This window comes from Bos grunniens, chromosome 3, assembly GCF_055505025.1.
Source record: "Bos grunniens cultivar Pamir isolate PY7600 chromosome 3, Bosgru_T2T1.0, whole genome shotgun sequence".
Taxonomy (NCBI): domain Eukaryota; kingdom Metazoa; phylum Chordata; class Mammalia; order Artiodactyla; family Bovidae; genus Bos; species Bos grunniens.
Genome location: NC_141167.1, coordinates 11,052,270 through 11,072,873, shown reverse-complemented (window position 1 = coordinate 11,072,873; position 20,604 = coordinate 11,052,270). Strand labels below are relative to the sequence as shown.

The window sequence follows — 20,604 nt, the reverse complement described above, 5'->3', positions numbered from 1 at the left end:
CCTTTGGACTGCAACAAGATCCAACCAGTCCATCCTAAAGATAATCAGTCCTGAGTATTCATTGGAAAGACTGATGCTGAAGCTGAAACTCCAATACTTTGTCCACCTGATGCAAAGAACTGACTCATTTGAAAAGTCCCTGATGCTAGGAAAGATTGAAGGCAGGAAGAGAAGGGGATGACAGAGAATGAGATGGTTGGACGGCATCACCAACTCAACAGAATCACCAACTCAACAGACATGAGTTTGAGTAAGCTCCGGAAGTTGGTAATGGACAGGCAAGCCTGGCGTGCTGCAGTCCATGGGGCCGCAGAGTTGGACACGACTCAGCGACTGATCTATGAAATATCTTTGTTTAACTTTCTTTACAATTTAGCAGTTTTATATTCTAGGAATAAATCCTTTGGTGGTCTTACACAAGTATCTTCTCTCAGCCTGTCATGTTTGCCATCCTTTACAGATATGATTAGTAACTAAATACTGTACAGTTTGCATTGCTACTGTGAAGTTATGTTTTTTAAAAATTAGTATCTTTTCCTTTTAATTACATTATCTAATTGGGTACTGCTCTTGTGGAAAAATGCTTTTTTATAAACTTATTGTTTGCAAGCTTAAACTTAGGGCTTTAAAGGTGGTACAGTGGCAAAGAATCCAATGCAGGAGACACAAGAGATCTGGGTTTGATCCCTGGGTTGAAGATCCCCTGGTGGAGATGGCAACCTGCTCCAGCATTCTTCTTTGCAAAGTTCCATGGTCAGAGGAGCCTGGTAGGCTACAGTCCATGGTGCAGAGTTGGATATGACTGGGCACAGCAGCAGCAGCAGCCTTATTTTTAATGGTATGTTTTTTCTCTTTTTTTTTTTTTTGGCTTCATGGCATGGCTTTTGCAATTTTAGTTTCCTGACCAGGAATTGAACCCAGGCCCAGAGCAGTGAAAGCAAGCAGTCCTAACCACTGGGCTGCCAGAGAATTCCCTCTTTTGGCTTTTTGCAAATGTTTCTACACCTGAAAATAATGACTTAAATATAATGGGTTTTCTCACTTGCCAATATTGAAAAGCTCTTTGTACTCTGGATCAGAACTTCCAGTTCTGTATTAAGCAGTAGCATGATACTGGGCACAGTAGGTCTGTTAGGATACTGGTTTGGCTACTTTGGCAGAAACCAAATAATGATGGCTTCAGTAAGACGGAAGGTCTTTTTATGTGAAGGTCTGAGCTAGTAGGCAGCTGAGGGGTAAGTGGCTGCCCCATATGGTTACCGTACTTTCGCTGTATCGCCCGTTCCCAGGTAGGAAAAACTGGTTTGCCAGAACCACCGACTGACTACATTCACATCCTGGTGCATGGGGAGAGGAAAATTAGAAAGGAGGGCAAACTCTTCCCTTTTATGGATGCGGCCTGGATGTTACGTACTTCTGTTTCCATCCCATTGGTCAAAACCTAGTCACTTGTTTACATCCAGTTGCAAGATAGGCTGGAAGACAGTCACATACCAGGAAGCTGCTGCCTACCCAAAAGGTAGGGGACGCAGGTTCCTAATGAGGAGTGTGAAGCACCCATTGTACAGCAGCCTCTTCCTCTGACGGTACAGAACTACTGTCAAATGATGAAATCTCACAGACTCAGAATTTCAATTAAAAAAAGGGTAAACTATCACAGGCTCTTCTTGTATCCACTGACGTAGTGAAGTGCATCAAAGCATTTCTGTAACGTCGATTACAGTTTATATGCATGTAAGCAAGCACATGAGTGAAGAATGTATGATTTAGTGTATACAGTGTATACACCAGTGTATATAGAATATTTAGGTATTCTAAATAGTTCATTCCAATATATTGAATTGATGATGCTGTGTATTATGTTTTACAGAATCTGAAGCACTGAATTTAGTGAAAATTCAGGCTGTAGTGGGGGAATTAGCATATATTTAAAATCTTACTATATGCCTAGAATTTGCAGGTGTTATAGTAAAAAAGAGTTGACATTGAAAACCTAGCATGTTCCAAGCACAACTTACAGAAGTTGATATTATTCCCAGTTTAAGAGAAAACTGAGGCACAGAGAAGCTAGGTAACTAACTTAAGGCTATACAAACAGTAAAGACCAGGCTCCAGAGCTTCCGACCTTCCCGCTCTGTAACGAAGGCTCACAATTATTTTTCAATGATGAAATAAGGTATGATGATGACAGACAGGAGGAATTGGGGGTACTGTTGCTTATTTCAACTCAGAATCACAAGGACTTTTTCTATTTGCATAGAAAATTAAATTTTGAATTTAATAGAAAAACTGGGACTCATTTACATAATTTCATTTTAACTTAAAACTTCTCAGAAAACTTTGTTAAAAAAAATAGGAATGCCACAAGGCAGGTAGGTAAAAACAATCTATGTGGAATCTGAAGGTATATTTGCACAATACCAAGATAACTAGAAAGTCTAAGGAAAATACCACTTAGTCTTACATTCCCAAATTAACTATGTATTCATACTTAAGAATATATTCTTTATTCTAATCTCATGATTTCAAAATGATTCAAGTTGAACTAGGTTAAGCTGCGTAAATCTAAAAAAAAGTCTGCCTAAAATGAAATACAGATCAGGTTGATGCAAACATAACTGCGGTTTCGGACTATGAATTTTAAATCATTGTGAGTAGGATCAAGTACATCTTTAATAATCAAAATAGGAATTACTGCAATCAACACATTTTTGCCAATGAGAAACAAGTTTTATTCCCATCGCGTAAGAATCTGTGCTTCAGGATTCGAAGAACTCCTGGAAGGCATTCTCTGCCCCCTGCTGGTTGTGGGATCATTTCCTCTGTAAAAAGCTGTTGAGATGCTTGGAGAAGTGACGGTTGGCTGGTGAGAGGTCGGGTCAATGTGGCAGATGAGGCAACACTTCACAGCCCAATTCATCCAATTTTTGAAGAATCATCCAACTTTTGAAGTGTCGGTTGTGCAGTGTGCAGTCAGGTGTTGTCATGCAGAACTGGGTCCTTTCTGGTGACCAGTGCTGGCCACAGGCATTGCAGTTTTTGGTGCATCTCTTCGAATTGTTGAGCATGTGTCTCAGATGTAATGGTTTTGATGGGATTCAGAAAGCTACAGTGAATCAGATGGGCAGCAGACCGCCACTGACCCTGACTGTTTTTTGGTTCAAGTTTAGCTTTGGGAAGTGCTTTGTGGCTTCTTCTCGATCCAGCCACTGAGCTGGTTGTTGCCTTGTATAAATCCACTTTTTGTCACATGTCATAATCTGATCAAGAAATGGTTTGTTGTAGTTGTGTAGAATTAAGATGACACTTCAAAATGATGATTTTTTTGATTTGCAGTCAGCCGCAAGATAAGTGAGGTACCCACTTCCCAAGCTTTTTCACTTTTCCAATTTGCTTCAAATGCCAAATGACCATAGAGTGGTCCACGCTGAGTTCTTCGGCAACTTCTTGCGTAGTTGTAAGAGGATCAGCTTCGATGATCCTCTCAATTTGCTGCTGTGAACTTCCCACAGCCAAACACTGCACTCCTCATTGTCAAGGGTCTTGTTTCCTTTGCAAAACTTCTTGAATCACCAGTTCCTGGGCCAAGTGCATTGTTGATGTTGTGAGTTGTCTCTACTGTTTTATGACCCATTTTGAACTCAAATAAGAAAATTACTAGAACTTGCTTTTTGTCTAACATCATCATTTCCCTAATCTAAAATAAACAGCAAGTAATAAGTCATTAGCAAAAGAAATGTGCATTAAAATAATGTATAATATAACCACATTTAAGAATGTGCTCATTAATATCAAACAGCAAAGTTCAACAATGCAAAACCGCAGTTACTTTTGCACCAACCTAATACTTGATACTTCTAGCTTTCAGGGCTTTGAAAACAGTAATAAATTAAAAACCAGAACAAGTCTTTGATGGGGGAAAAAAAACAATTGAAAAGATTTTGCAATGAAACAATGTTTTCTGGACTGAGTAAAAACCAAATAATTTATTTTCTGAAAACTGATCTTTTTCTTTGTAATATACCATCTGTTGTATCATACCAATAGGGTCAAACAGAAAAAAATATTTAAAATTCTTTCAAGACATAAAGAAAATGAATAATTCACCCATCAAATACAAATATACTATTTTATTCTAAGGGAATATTTCTGTGGTTTCTGCAAGGTGAAAACCCGAAAGTGTTTAAAAAACAAAGAACAACAGATAATTTAATGTTTCTCTTGTTTGATATTTTTTCCTCCCCTGGGGGAAAAAGAACCAATTTTACATTATTTTAATAAAATTTAAAAAAGCAAATAACTGGACACACACATCAACAGCTATGCTTATGAGGAATGACCAATAATGAATCAATATTTTCTTTTACAAATTATTCCAGGATCTGGACAACTCTGTGGACTAACATGCAATTGACATCTTGATACAGTCATTTACCTGGATATTGGCTGTTCTCAATTAAAAGATACAGAATTTTTTCCTCTCTCTAGTGTTTTATAATAGTTTATCTACTATGCCATAAATTTGCATTTCTACAGAAGGGGAAACATTAGTGTTTATATAAACCATAAAATTTCTTAGTGGGGACTATTACACCTGATGTTTCTGGATAGTTTATTGGCAGACTTATCAGACAATCCAATTGTTTTTCCTCCATATCAAACAAGGTCTGGAAGTAAGTTTTCCAGTCAGAAATGACAAACACAGATGGAATTAGTCATACAGAACTGGGGCGGATTTACTTCTTTCACACAGTTCTTGGTAACAAAAACAAGATTTGTTACAGGACAGAACCATAAGTACACAATGTCAAAAGGCCTACTTTAAAATTTTCATTGTATTTAAATTTATTTATTAAAAAACAAAAAAACCACCTGCCACTCCCATCTAAAAAAATGGGACATATAGTAAAGTCTTTCAAGGTTAAAATTTCTAAGAGGCTTTTTAGACTTCTCTCATTTCTATTAAAGGATCAAATTAACCTCACCTAAGGAAATTCTGTGATTGGCCAATATTATAGAAGCTTTGATTCAAAATTTTGTGGGGAAGAAACAGAATGGAGAAGAAGGAAATGGATCCATTTGCCAAACACTCCTATGACTTGATCCTCATCAAACTACTAAAACAGCTAGAGTTTGGAATAATGCTATAAGAGGACCTTGTGGATCTTTGCAAGACTGTCAGTGTCTTTGTATACTAACCCCAGAATCCTATTTATTTATTTAAGTGTCTTAGGGTAACAAGGTCATCTTCCAATGCTTTACATAGGAAAATACTAGTTCTTCTTCTACCATAATTCTGATAGCTAAGTAACACTGTGTCTCTGTGGAATCACCCACAGGTTTGCCAGAGAAAGGAGAGACTCTTCTTTTTGAAATGACAAGGGCCTCCAGAAACTGGTGCAAAAGACAAAATAACAGAAATTATTTGGGAAACGGGAAGATAAAACAACAGGAGGAAAGCTGCCATTTGGGGATAAAATAAAAACAAAAGAACCCCCACTTCTGTGCGCCACAGCTCATGCTGTGAGACAGCAGCAATAAAGGCTGACACCCAGAGAAGTGGGCATTTTAGTGGGTTTTCTACAAACATTTCAAAACACCTGGGGTCTAACAAGTGCCACAGATTTTCTGTGTGCATAATTATTTTGCAAGTTTCAGCCCCTTTAACTTAATTTACCCACATCCAGACCCACAGCTGAGAAGGCTAGACCCAGAAAGTGAAGGGGACACATTACTGTATGAACAGCAGTGAAGGCCTTTTCCCCTGATGTGAGGGACCCTATGGCAAAAGCACCAGAGGCTTCTATCCTTCACAGAATTGGCTTGGCAGTGAAAATCAAAATCAAGACCACTTCACTCTCTACCTTTAAAAAAAAAAAAAGGCTGAGTATTTTTACTGGGTCTTCAAGTCTGGGCCCCACAGTCCTCATCTGATGCCACTCTTAGCTCTGTACTGATTTCTGCCCTGACTCTTACAGAGGGCTTGCCCAAGTAGCCTACTGCAGCCAAGGCTTCACTCCAAAGCTACCTCTCTAAGGTCTAAGGTTACTATGGTAGAATTTTATACAACAGTTTTCCTTAAAAATATTCCACAATTTGTTATTCCCAAACAAAATAAGATTATGCACCACTCAGAGAAATTGGTTAGTCATTCTGAAGATGTCTAAGAGCAATATCACTGCTGGAGAACAAGGTTTCTCAGCTCACATTCTTTCCTTCAGTTGCCATTTGTACATCCACACTGGTTCACGAGCTGTCTGTTCTCCATTACCTCATAATCAAGTCAAGAGGACTTGGGACTTATCATTTTCCAAAGCTGGATGCATTCACAGTTTGGTGCATACCAACACGTATGAAAATAGGAACCCTACTTCCACTTTAATCTGATAACTCAACATCAGAGTCTTCTGATTTGGCTTTGGCAAGTTCTTCGTGTACCTCCCTCACCATGAGAATACGTGTTAACATGGTGTCCAGGGTCCCAGGGTCTATGGGAAATGTGGAGTACCACATGGGGCTATTTGGAACACAGGAGCGCTCAGGCTGAAGGTAAAACACATCATTCCTCTGCTTCACACTTTCAGAGCTATCACAGGAAAGAAAAGAGAGAAAGAAAACTGGGATCAGAGAGTACAGCACACATGTAATTACTCTTTAAGTATAATGGCTCTCTATCTTTCTTACTATGACTAACATCGTAAACAATGTACCCACAGAGATAAACAAGTTTATAGACATTTATGCTCCAGGAGCAACCTGTAACTGCATATTTTTCCCCCACACTCAGGAATCACACTGGATTCGAAGTAAGTATAATGTTAATAGATGACAAAATGCAAATCCTTCACAAGTATTAGTACTTAAAACTTACCAGGAGCAAAAAAAAATTCAACTCACAAGTGACACTATGGCTGAGACTCATCCTCAGTGCCCAATACCCTGCAATGAATCCCCAGAATACTCCACACAGCTCTGCTGAAGAGCAAACCCAGTCACTGTGTTTCTTTGGGGAAAAAAATTGGCTTTACTGTGGATCTTGCAACTTTTTAAAATCATAAAGTTTCTGTAAGAAAAAGACCACTCAAAAAATGTCAATTCTTTAAAAACTGTTTTCTCATTTATAGACGTAGCAGTACAGTCTTTCCCCTATTTTTCTATGTAAATAACAAATTCATAGCAGAATAAACAATGACAGTGATTCTTGCTTTTTAAGAGATTTTTGGGGGAAAATGCTCAAGATAAAGCAATTTGTTTCTTGGTTCAAAATCCAGGCAGATATGAAAGTGGGGAAAAAAATGAAACCGTAAGTAAATCTTTGTTTAAAGTCACAGACCAGCTACATTTCTGGGATTTGAGCATCTGAAATCTAAAATATAATAATTACTTTTTGAAGAGTGCTGTATCAAGTTCAGAGGAAAATCACTTACCATTTGGACAGATAAAACTCATAAAGTCGGACTGGGCATCTGAGGGGGTTATCAGTATTCTCTGCCATCTCCACACCCACTGGAACATCATCATCTTCATTTCGTTTCCTCTTGCCAATGGTTAGTTTATCTTGAGACAGAAAATTATAATCAAAGAATTAGAAAAGTCTTTCTTCAAATCTTAAGACACCCACTTATATGGTTCCCTTTCCCTTCCTTTCACTTACTCGCGTGTTCAACAAGTATTTATTGAGGATCTATGGAAGCACTAGACTAGTGCTGGGTTAATCAAACAAAGTCCCTGTCCTGTAGAATTTATGTTTTTATCCTTACCCAAGTTGGGGCAGCATGACAAAAAGCATGATGCCTGAGAGTAAGTCTCAATTCTGAGCCTGACTTTGTTAGGCAATTTTATTAGGCGTAGGGTTCTTAATCCATAGCAAAATAAAGAGAAAAAAGGGTTCTGCATGTTTTTCTCCTATAGTAGAGATCAAAACAGAAGCTGGCACCTCTTTCTCTGAAAACAGTTCTCCTGTAGGACACCAGTGTCCATTGGGCGTTTGTTTAAGTCTCTTTCATTTGTTATAGTATTATGAGAAGTGAAATCTTTTGTCAGAAAAAGAATTCTCAGTAAAGCTGACCATTTGATAAGGAAAGAGCAATCCCTTTTTTACCAGCAGAGTTGTGCAGAGGCCAAGGGTTATCAGAAAGAAGCCAGGGTAAAGACATGGAAAGCAGGCTGTTTCCTTCCCACTTTCTCCATTCAAACTTCAAGAGAACATTAGGTGGATCTGGAAACCCGAAGGAAAAAAGGTTTTCTTCTTCTTTTCTCATATCTGCTTTTAACAACTGATCCAAAAATTTCCCCAGCTTCCCGTATTAGTTCTGAATTAGGCATATGTCATCCAGTTTTCCACTTAGAGACTATCTAAATAGAAAATATGCTACCTGCTCATTCATAAAAGAAGCTAAATTTACTACCAATCTGGTCAAGCACCTAATCAGAAAACAGGGAAATGTTGTCCCATTGTCTCTACCTCCTTGAATTAATATAAATTTTTAAAGTTATCTATTTTTATTTATTTGGCAGAACCAGGTCTTAGTTGCAACATGTGGAATCTTTAGCTGTGGCACGTGAACTCTTTAGCCATGGCACGTGAGATCTAGTTCCCCAACCAGGGATCACATCTGCAACCCCTGCGTTGGGAGCGTGGATTCTTAGGTACTGGGCCACAAGGGAAGTCGCTGAATTAATATCCATTAAGAGCATAAAGTGGGCTATATATAAACAAAACATACGAGGGTATGAATGCATGGTGGAAAAAGCAAGATAATCTTAGTATTTTCTAAAGTAAACGAGCAACTGAGAAAAAAGTAAATACAAGATGAACATCACAATTATTCTTTACAGATTCTAGTTTCAGTAATTTAAAATTCTTACATTCAAAATATATACTTCACTCTTATCTCAAGGAAATAACAGCTTGGTTTTGGGAATTGCAGAACTTGCAATTCTGTTCAAAATAATTTCTAGTTCTATAATAACAACATTAATTTTTAAATATTAATAACAAATTATTAACAGATTTTTTAGAATGCAAGATCATAAACCTTCTAATAAAACAGTCACTGCTGATATTTTTCTACTGTGTATGACGGCAGTATACTCTAGGACAGGTTTAAGTTCCCTCAGAATTTTACAGCGTTAACATATTATTGACTAGAGACGTATCAACACATTTTTAGAGAGTGATACAATTAACATCACCAGGTGAAGCTGTTAAGAGTTTAAAACTGACCAAGGATTCATTATGTAACTTAGGATTGTTATCATTCACGTTTTGCTCCATTAGGTTTTTGTACCAGCCTTGTGTATATTAACGTAACATTTTCAAAACTGACACATTGAAAATTTTTGAGTAAAGAAGAATTTTTTGGTGAATTTTATACAGGGACTTTCTCTGATTTTCCAAGTGACATATATACTAGTGTCTTGGAAGATGACAGTTCTTCAAAATATAGTTCTGATTCAAACAATGCGAATATTAGGAAAAAAATAAGACAAAAGGCCGTAGTGATTGATTCTGATACATACAGGGAAACTCATGGTGCTAGAGAATGTACCTCTGCTTCTACAGGAGAGAGGACTAAAGACAACATTTCAAGAAAATTAGAAGACTTCACAGGTGTGTCAAGTGTAACTACTGAATCAAGAACCCACAAAGCGTTAGTGAAATAACAGAATTAATACCTGGCTGGTCAAAATAAAAACCACCAGCCACAGGTGTTAGTTTCTACAAAAATCCTGTGGTCAATAATGAGTTAACTAAAACGGAGTACTCTGGTCAAAAACCCCGAAACTTTTAGAAACACTAGATTTAAAAGTTATGCAAGTTCCTTTTAACTAGTAATTGACCCATCTGTTGCCTCTAAATCAATGATCCCCAATCTTGGCTGTATATTTCAATTTCTTGCAAAGTTTTAAACTGAAGATTATCTGGGTTACATCCCTAATGAATTAAATTAGAATGTCTAATTTAAATGACAATAAAAGAGGACTTTTAAGTGATTAATACTCTGTACTGAAGAGGGCATGAGTTTGAATCCTGGTCAGGGAACTAAGATCCCACAAGCCATGCAACATGGCAACCACTCCCCTCCACCAAAATAGCCCACCAATAAAAGCATACTGAAGCAACTGATTCTTCTAATTTTAAGTCAAGCCTTTAATATGACCCTAACAATAGAGAAAGCATTTAAATGTTAAACTAAAGCTATACTCTTCCATGTCTAGAATTTGCAATTCCTCTTCTCTAATAAGTGTCTATCTGAATACTAATAAGATTTCAAATAGAAATCTTACAAGGAGGGGACAAGATGCAAGAGTAGGAAGATCCTGGGCTCATCTCTTTCCATGAACACACCAAAACTACAACTATACACGGAGCAGCTATCCTTGAGAAAGACCTGAAGACCAGCACAAAAGATTTTCCTCAACTAAAGATAAAAAGAAAATCACCATTAAGATGGGTAAGAGAGGCAGAAATGGTATCTGGCCAGGACCCACAGGCAGAGAGGACATCACAGCTGCAGAGGTCCTCCTGAGGAGCAAAGTGTCCAAACTCCGCATCGAGCTCCCCAGCCGAGGGGGAATCAGCACCAGAGAGATAAGCCAACAAACCCCCATAACACCTGGATTTGAAAACCAGTGGGACTTACATCCAGAGGTCTGTAGGAAACTAAAACTTAAAGAGCACATGCAAAAACTCTCTTGCCCCAAGTCCCAGAGGCAGCAGTTTGAAGAGGACCTGGGTCATATGTGAAGGAGAGTCACTGACTGATTTTAGGGTGTGTGCAGCAGAGCCAGGGACTTTTATAATTTCCTCTGGTTCTGTAGCCACTGAGGAACTACGCCTACTTGGTCCAGGGCTGGTGGGTGCCAGTTTGACTCTCCCCATCTCATCCCAGGCTCACCTGTAGATCCATCCAAGCTGACGCTCCTCCAAAGCTATACTACTACACCTAGCAAATGGCTCTGGCCAGCACTAGAGCCCCTCCAAAGCAGCTCCACCCTAGGAGATGGCCTTGCAAACCATACTGCCTTCAACGGTCACAACTCACCATTATAGCCAGCTTTGTCAGGGTCCAGTCCTGCACACCAGTAAACCTACAGCCATCATGGCCTAACCACAGAGAAGGGTGCATGCAGCCCTTTTACATAAAGTCACCCTTTAAAGGCTGGCAGATGTGGCTGATCTATCTAGTACATAGAAACAAACGCAGAGAGCTAGGAATATTGAAGAGACAAAGGAATTTTTCCAAATAAAATAGGCAAAAACTAAGGATTCCCAAAGAAGGCAGGAAAGAAACAAAATCTATTTGAAGAAAAAACTGCCTGAAAACTTCACTAACTTGAAAAAGTATAAAGTCATCCAATTCCAGGAAATGGAGAGTCCCAAACAAGATGAATGCAAAGAAACCTACACTGAGGCACATTATAACTAAAATGTCAAAAGTTAAAGATAGAGAATATTTAAAGCAGCAAGGAGAAGAAAGGGGTGACAGAGGACGAGATGGCTGGATGGCATCACTGACTCAATGGACGTGAGTTCGAGCAAGCTCTGGGAGATGGTGAAGGACACGGAAGCCTGGTGTGCTGCAGCCCACAGGGTTGCAAAGAGTCAGACATGACTGAGCAAAAGAGAGAAATAACTAGTTACATACAGAGGAGCCCCCACAAGACCATCAGCTGACTTTTCAGCAGAAACTTTAAAGCCAGAAGGCAGTGGCACGAGGTATTCAAAATGGTTAAAGGAAAAAATTTACAACTGAGAATACTCTGTCAAGATTATCATTCAGAACTAAAGGTGAAATGAAGTTTCCCAAACAAGCAGAAGTTAAAGAGTTTATCATTACAAAACTGACCCTACAACAAATGTTCAGAGGACTTCTTTGAACATAAAAAGAAGGCCATTACTTGAAATATGAAAATTATGGAAGAAAAAAACTCAATGTAAAGGCAAGCACATACTAAAGGTAGTGACTCAACCATCTATGCAGCTAGTATGAAGATTATAAAAGTAGTAAGATCAAATAATCTATTAAAGAAAATACAACATTAAAAAAATAAAATTTGTCAAAACATAAAAGATGGGGTGGGGTGGTGAGAGTAAAAATGTAGTGCTTTTAGAACACACACAAACTTAAGCAACCATCAACTGAAAATAGACTGCTATATACATAAGTTATTATATAAGAGCCTCATGATAACCACTAACCAAAACCAAATAACAGATACACACACGAAAAAGAAAAAAGAATACAAACAAAACTAAAAAGTAATCAAACTGCAAGGGAAGAGAGCAAGAAGAAAAGAAACAGATGTGAACAATACAATCATAAAAATTTTTTAAATGGTAATAAATACATTTTTGTTGTTCAGTCATTAAGTTGTGTTGGACTCTGTGACCCTGTGGACTGCAGCATGCCAGGCTTCCCTGTCCTGTACATAGCAATAACTACTTTACATGTAAATCAACTAAATGCTGCAATCTAAAGACACAGGGTGCCTGAATGGATACCAAAATAAGATCCATATATATGCTGCGTATCAGAGACTCACTTCAGACCTAAAGACACACAGACTGAAAGCAAGGGAAAAGAAAAAGATATCCCATGGAAACGGAAACAGAAAGCTGGGGTAGCAGTACTTTACATTAGACTAAAAAGACTTTAAAACAAAGACGGAAGAAGGACACTGCATAACGATAAAGGCAACGTTTCAACAATAATACAAAACATTTGTATGTATGTATGCATCCTACACAGGAGTACCTAAATACAATAATAAGCAAATATTAACAGACACAAAAGGAGGTAGTGACAATAATACCACAACAGCAGGGGGACTCTAACATCCTATTTATATCAATGGACACATCAATAAGGAAACACTGGCCTTAAAGGACACATTTGACCAGATGAACTTAATAAACAGTATGTTCCATCCCCAAACAAAATAATATTCAAGTACACATGGAACATTCTCCAGATACATCACATCAGACCACAGAACAAATCTCAATAAGTTTGTTGTATTCAGTTGCCAAGTCATGTCTGACTCTATGACCTTATGGACTGCAGCAAACCAGGCTTCCCTGTCCTTCACTATCTCCCGGAGTTTGCTCAAACTCATGTCCTCTGAGTCAGTGATGCCATCCAACCATCTCATCCTCTGTCACCCCAAAGCTGAAATCATACTAAGCATCTTTCCCGACCATAATGCTATCACACTGGACAGCAACTAAAGGGGAAACACTGGAAAAAACAAATATGTGGAGTCCAAACAACATGCTAGTGAACAATCAACGGATCACTGAAGAAATCAACGAGGAAATTAAAAAAAAAACACGTACTTTGAGACAAAAATCTATCAGCTGCAGCAAAAACAGTTCTAAGAGGGACGTTTATAGTGATATAGGTCTACCATAGGAAACAAAAAACTCAAATAATCTAACTTTATACCTAAAGGAACTAGAAAAAGAACAGCCGAAAACCAGTTAGTAAAGGAAGTAATAATAAAGATCAAAAGTGAAAATACATAAAATAGAAACAAAAAAACAGAAGAGAACCTGTTCTTTGAAAAGATGAATAAAACTAACCAGATTCATCAAAAACAAAAAGAGAGGGCTCAAATAAATAAAATGAAAATTCAAACAGAAGTTACAATTGACACCACAGAAACACAATGGATCACAAGAGATTACCGTGAACAGTTCTATGCCAACAAATTAGACAACCTAGGGGAAAAAATGGATAAATTCTTAGAAACATACTATCTGACTAAATCAGGCAAGAAATAGAAAACATGAACAGACCAATCACCAATAATAAAACTGAATCAATAATCATAAAACTCTCAAAAAACAAAACCTGGAGCCAGATGGCTTCACAGATGAGTTTACCAAACATTTAGGTAAGAGTTAATACCTATCCTTCTCAAACTATTCCAAAACAGGAGAGGAAGTAACTCTTGCAAACTCATTCTACATGGCCAGCAGAACCCTGATACCAAAACCAAAGACACCAGAAAAAGAAATAAAATGACACGCCAATATCACTGATCCTCAACAAGATATGAGCAAACTGAATTCAACCATACATTAAAAGGATCATATGCCATGAACAAATGGGATTTATCCCAGGGATACAAGAATGATTCAATATTCACAAATCAACATAATACACCACATTAAGAAAATGAAGGATAAAAAGCATAAGGTAATCTCAGCAGATGCAGAAAAAGCTTTTGAAAAAAATTCAACATCCATTTCTGATAAAAACTCAACAAAGCAGCTACAGACGGAAGATACCCACACAATAAATGTGATATATGATAAACTCACAACTAACATTATACCCAATGGTGAAAAGCTGAATAAATTTTCTCTAAGTTGGAGAATAAGACAAGATGGTCACTCCTGACCGTTTTATTCAACATAGTATTGGATGAAATCCTAGCCATGGCAATCCTACAAAGACCGAGGCAATCTACAAAGTCCTAAGCAATCAAACAAGAAAAGGAAATTTTTAAAAATCAACAACTTTGCTGGCGGTCCAGTGGCTAAGGTTCCATGCTCCCAATGCAGGGGACCCAGGTTCAATCTTTTGTCAGGGAATTAGATGCCACATTTGCAACAATTAAAGATTCTGTATGCCACAATGAAGATCGAAGATGCCAGGTGCCACAACTAAGACCTGGAGAAGCCAAATAAATAAAATAAAGAAATATTTTTAAAATAATACTAAAAGACACATCACAGGTTACAAAAAATATTTTTAAAAATTCAAACTGGAAAAGAAGAAGTAAAACCATCACTACCTGCAGATATACTATATATAGAAAATTCTAAAGACACTACCAAAAAATTGTAAGAAGAAATCAATTCTAGTAAATACATTTTACAGGATACAAAACATGTAGAAATATTTCAGATTTCTATACACTCATAACAATCTATCAGAAACAGAAATTAAGAAAACAATCCCATTTACAACTACATCAAAAATAATAAAATACCTAGGAAGAAATTTAACCAAAGAGGTGAAAGACCTGTACTCTAAAAACTATAAAAAGATACAAATAAATTGGAAGATACACCATGCTCATAGACTGAAAGAACAGTGTTAAAATGTCTATTCCAAAATAACTGACAGATTCAATGCAATCCCTAACAAAATACTGGTTTTTCAAAAGGCAGAGGAACCAGCAATCAAATTGCCAACATCTGCTCAATCATCAAAAACAGAAGACAGTTCCAGAAAAACATCTATTTCTGCTTTACTGAATATGCCAAAGCCTTTGACTGTGTGGATCACAATAAACTGTGGAAAATTCTGAAAGAGACGGAAATACCAGACCACTTGACCTGCCTCTTGAGAAACTTGTATGCAGGTCAGGAAGCAACAGTTAGAACTGGACATGGAACAGACTGGTTCCAAATAGGAAAAGGAGTACGTCAAGGCTGTATATTATCACCCTGCTTATTTAACTTATATGCAGAGTACATCATGAGAAACGCTGGGCTGGAAGAAGCACAAGCTGGAACCAAGATTTCCGGGAGAAATACCAATAACCTCAGATATGCAGATGACACCACCCTTATGGCAGAAAGTGAAGAGGAACTAAAAAGCCTCTTGATGAAAGTCAAAGAAGAGAGTGAAAAAGTTGGCTTAAAGCTCAACATTCAAAAAACGAAGATCATGGCATCTGGTCCCATCACTTCATGGGAAATAGATGGGGCAACAGTGAAAACAGTATCAGACTTTATTTTTTTGGGCTCCAAAATCACTGCAGATGGTGACTGCAGCCATGAAATTAAAAGACACTTACTCCTTGGAAGGAAAGTTATGACCAACCTAGATAGCATATTGAAAAGCAGAGACACTACTTTGCCAACAAAGGTCCGTCTAGTCAAGGCTATGGTTTTTCCAGTGGTTATGTATGGACGTGAGGGTTGGACTGTGAAGAAAGCTGAGCGCTGAAGAATTGAAGAATTGATGCTTTTGAACTGTGGTGTTGGAGAAGACTCTTGAGAGTCCCTTGGACTGCATGGAGATCCAACCAGTCCATTTTAAAGGAGATCAGTCCTGGGTGTTCTTTGGAAGGACTGATGCTAAAGCTGAAACTCCAATACTTTGGCCACCTCACGCGCAGAGTTGACTCACTGGAAAAAGACACTGATGCTGGGAGGGATTTGGGGTCAGGAGGAGAAGGGGACAACAAAGGATGAGATGGCTGAATGGCATCACCGACTCGATGGACATGAGTTTGAGTGAACCCCAGGAGTTGGTGATGGACAGGGAGGCCTGGCGTGTTGCAATTCATGGGGTTGCAAAGAGTCGGACATGACTGAGTGACTGAACTGAACAAAATACCATTTGCATTTTTCACAAAGACAGAGCAAGTAATTCTAAAATTTATATGAACTCACAAAATACCACAAATGGCCAAAGGTATCTTGAATAAGTACAAAGCTGGAGGTTCACACTTCCTGACTTCAAACTACCATTGTTTCTTAAAAACACAAGTTTGAACTATATGGATCTACTCATACATGGATTTTTTTCAATAAATACACACAATACATGGCTTTTGAATCTGCAGACATGAAATGGTAAATGAGGAGGGCTGACTGTAAAGTTATATGCAGATTTTCAACTTGCTGGCTTAAGCTTCAACTGTATACCCAAAGCCACAATGATCATAACAGTATGGTAGTGGTGTGAAGACAGAGACACAAATCAGTGGGACAGAACAGATAGACCAGACATAAACCAATCCTTTGACGATCAATGTATGACAAAGAAAGCAAGAATACACACTGGGCAAAGACAGACTCTAAAGCAAACGGATTGGGAAAACCAGACAGCTACGTGGAAAAGAATGGAAGTGCACCACTTTTTCACACCATGTACAAAATTAAACTCAAAATGGATTCAAGACTTACATGTAAGACCTGAAACCATAAGACTCCTAGAGGAAAACACCAGCAGGAAACTCTGACATTGGTGTTAATAATATTTTTTTGGCGCTGTCTCATCAGATGAAGACAACAAAGCAAAAATAAACAACTGGGGCCAAATCAAACTTAAAAGATTCTGCATGGCAAAGGAAATGCCACAAAATGAAAAGGCAGCTTACTGAATGGGTAAGGATATTTGCAAAGTATACATCTGGAAAGGGGTTAACACACAAATCATACAAAAACTCAGAAAACTCAATATAAAAAATGCAATTAAAAAATGGGCAGAGGATCTAAATAGACATTTTTCCAAAAGGGACATACAAGCTGCCAACAGACAAATGGAAAGATGCTCCACATGACTAGTCATCAGGAAAATGCAAGTCAAAACCCACAACAAGATATCATCTCATATCTACCAGAACGACTATCATGAAAGGGACAAGGGAGCCCTGCACACTGCTGGTCAGAGTGTGCACTGCTGCAGCCCCTGTGGAAAACAGCACACAGCGTCCTCAAAAACCGAAAACAGAGCTACCATATGGTCCAGCAATTCTGCTTCTGGGTATTTTTTACCCAAAGGAAACAAAAACACTAATTCAAAAAGATATAAATGCACCCCTATGTCCAATACAGCATTACTGACAATAGCCAAAATATGGATGTGTCCATCAATAGAAGGATTAATTCATTCAGCTATAAAAAAGAATATAATCTTGCCATTTGTTAAAAGACAGAGTGTGCTATGCTAAGTGAAAAAAGTCAGTGAGAAAAAGAAAAATACCATATGATTTTATCTGTATGTATAATCTAAAAAAATTAACAGACAAAACAGAAATAGACTCACAGCTACAGAGAACAAACTGGTGGATGCCAAAGGCAAGAGGGGTGGGGGTAATTAGGTGAAGGGTATTAAGAGGTATGAGATTCCAGTTATAAAATAAATAAGTCATGAGGAGGTAATATGCAGCATACAGAATACAGCCAATACTACTGTAATAACTTTGTATGGTGACAGATGGTTACTAGACTTATAGTGGTGATCATTTCATAACGTATTTAAATGTCAAGTCATTATGTTACACACCTGAAACGAACATAATATAGTACATCAACTATATTTCAATTAAAAAAGAAAGAAATCTTGAAAACTCTGCCACACCTGGTTCCGACTCTTGTTTCTGTGAAGGTGGGAAGAACCTCAGATATGTCATCTTGGTGCTGTACTTCAGCGTCCTCGTCCGCCTCATCACATGGGCAAAAGAAAGCTGCAAGTGTTCAGTAACATTCCGTAGTTGAAAGTATTTGGTATTGAAGAAAAGGAGGGTGTTCAAGAGGACGATTGGTGAGTAAGCGCCCAGCTGTTTGCACTCCCACAAATGCTCTTCTTCAATGCGAGAGAACATGTAACCTGAACAGAACAGGGGCAAAGAAACAGCACTAAGCTCCTGCTAAAAGGGACTATGTAATTTCTTTAATTCTCAGACAGGAGGATACTAAGGAGAACACTGATTGCTCCTCTTTGTCCCTCTTCCTCATACATAAAAATATAAAAAGCACTGCAAAAAAAAGGGCAGATGATTCCAGTGAAACAAACATAGTGAGCACTCCCCTAAAACAGTTTTAATCTATTGTTATTTTAGACCAGGGCATGGTAAATTTTTCCTGTGAAGAGCCAGATGATAAGTATATTAAGCATTGTGGGCCATAAGGGCTCTGAACAACTTTGTTGTTGTGAAAGATAAGGAAGTATAGACAATACAGAAACAAATAGGTATGGCTATTTATAAATTTTATTTATAGAAACAAATTTGATTCTCATGCAATTTTCCCATGTCACAAAATATAATTTAATTTCCCCCAACTATTTAGAAATGTAAAAAAATATTTTTAGCTGATAAACTATATAGAAACAGGCAAGAGGCCAGATCCAACCATGAGGTGCAGTTAGCAGACTCTTGTTTGAGATCATTATGCTTACTGTTAACTGCTTCAGTTTTATTTGGCTAACAACATTAGAAAGCAGCTCCTATTTAAAACTTATATTAAGAGAAATTACTTCACAATAGTTCATCTGTATTTTTCCTGAAAAGCACAGGTCAGAAGAATTAAAATTAGTATACTTTTAAACACAGCTTCCTCATGATATCCGTTAAACTCAGGTCTTTCCTAATGTTCTCTCCCCAATCATCTTTGTTACCACCTCTCATTCTATTCTTGGGAGACTGCCCACGAATACATTATTTGTTACTTCCAAATACAGGTTCTTAGCTCCTCCTTTAAAAGCTAAATGCATCACGCCACTGTATTCCTTTTAATGCTTCATAGGTTCTCTGTAGCCCAAAAGAAGGGGACCACATTTCTGGGCATTACATTCAACCTCTCCATTCACAGGCAAGGAGCATGAGAGCAGGAGTGAATTAGGGGCTTGTCCAAAGACATATGGTCATAGACAATTCAAGGATGAAGACTTAACTCTCTTAACAAGTTCAGGGTACTTTTTTCAAAATACTGAAGAAGATCTACTGCTAACAGAGTCTAAAAGTAGTATATGTGGCAGCTACTGGTATAGTGTACAACTTTACCAATACTACCATATCAAAAATGGTTTCTAAAAAGTAAATGTAGCCTTTAGTTATTTTTTTATATCGAGTAGTCATTATCTCTTCATGTGCTATATGCAAGATATAGTTTTATTAAGTAACTGATAATAAACCAAAGATTTTCTCCTCAAAAGTCCAAATATAAGTCAAGACAAATATAAAAGGAACAATTTACAAAAGATAAGCATAAAAATTAAGCAATTTAAGAAGGCATATCATGAAAAGAATCAAAATATAATCATCCTACCATTAGGAAGTATTGTAGGTTCCCATATTTTCAAGAGTTTGGTAAGTTCAATCATAAATCTGGAATAGGGCTCAGTAAAAATGTTATCTATTCTACCATTTTCAAACAGGTACTACAAGAGAAAAAATGGAAACATATATGTTGATACAAAGAAAACATAAAATGTAAAAAATATATGTTTAGGAATATAGTTTACCCTTAGTTTCTGTCCTTACAATACTGAGAAATATTTTAAGGATACAGTCAAAACAGAAGAATTCAAGCTAAAGATCCTTTGCACATGAATTAACATTATCTTGACCACTGAGCTTGTAAGGTAAAGTTTTACATTTCCTTTTAAAAACAATTATTTAAAATAATAATAATAAATCAGTACCTTTCAGTCACTTAATAAAACTGATATACTAAACACTGTTCTTAATTCATATTTCTCAAATCATTTTTTAATTCTCAGCATCTGAGATGTACTCTTAGAAGTTTGTTTGCTTTTGAATCTAGTTATAAGATCATTTCCTGAAAATAATACAGTTAGCTAGTGTCAGGTGACCCGAGGGTACTGAAACTGTAAAACTATTTATTTGGAGGCTTCTAACCACAGCTCTCAACTCTCTGCCCCACAAGCCAGCCTTCACAAAGTTCAAGTCTAATTACAGGACATAAAATTATGCTAATTATAACCATCAAGAATCATTTCAGAGAGGAAACAAGCAATAGCTTGAGTAAATTACTATTAACTATTTTGAGGGTGCAGGTGAGGTCAGATGAAATCACTCAGAGAAATAAAATCAGTAGAATATGAGAAG

At 37.4% G+C, this 20,604-nt stretch overlaps 1 protein-coding gene across 16 annotated transcripts in view; it reads right to left on the bottom strand.

Annotated features, from left to right (window-relative positions):
• Positions 1 to 3,957: 3,957 nt before the first annotated feature.
• Positions 3,958 to 20,604, bottom strand: part of ZMYM4 (zinc finger MYM-type containing 4) — a 165,852-nt gene continuing 149,205 nt past the window's right edge. For all 16 annotated transcript variants that reach the window (XM_086378680.1, XM_086378691.1, XM_086378702.1 and 13 more), the window contains 4 exons: positions 19,802 to 19,913; positions 18,114 to 18,362; positions 7,428 to 7,557; positions 3,958 to 6,586 (listed from right to left, as the gene is read on the bottom strand). In XM_086378680.1, coding sequence (XP_086234806.1) covers positions 6,379 to 6,586; positions 7,428 to 7,557; positions 18,114 to 18,362; positions 19,802 to 19,913 — 699 coding nt within the window. In that variant the 3' untranslated portion in view covers positions 3,958 to 6,378. The remainder of the gene's footprint in view (positions 6,587 to 7,427; positions 7,558 to 18,113; positions 18,363 to 19,801; positions 19,914 to 20,604) is intronic.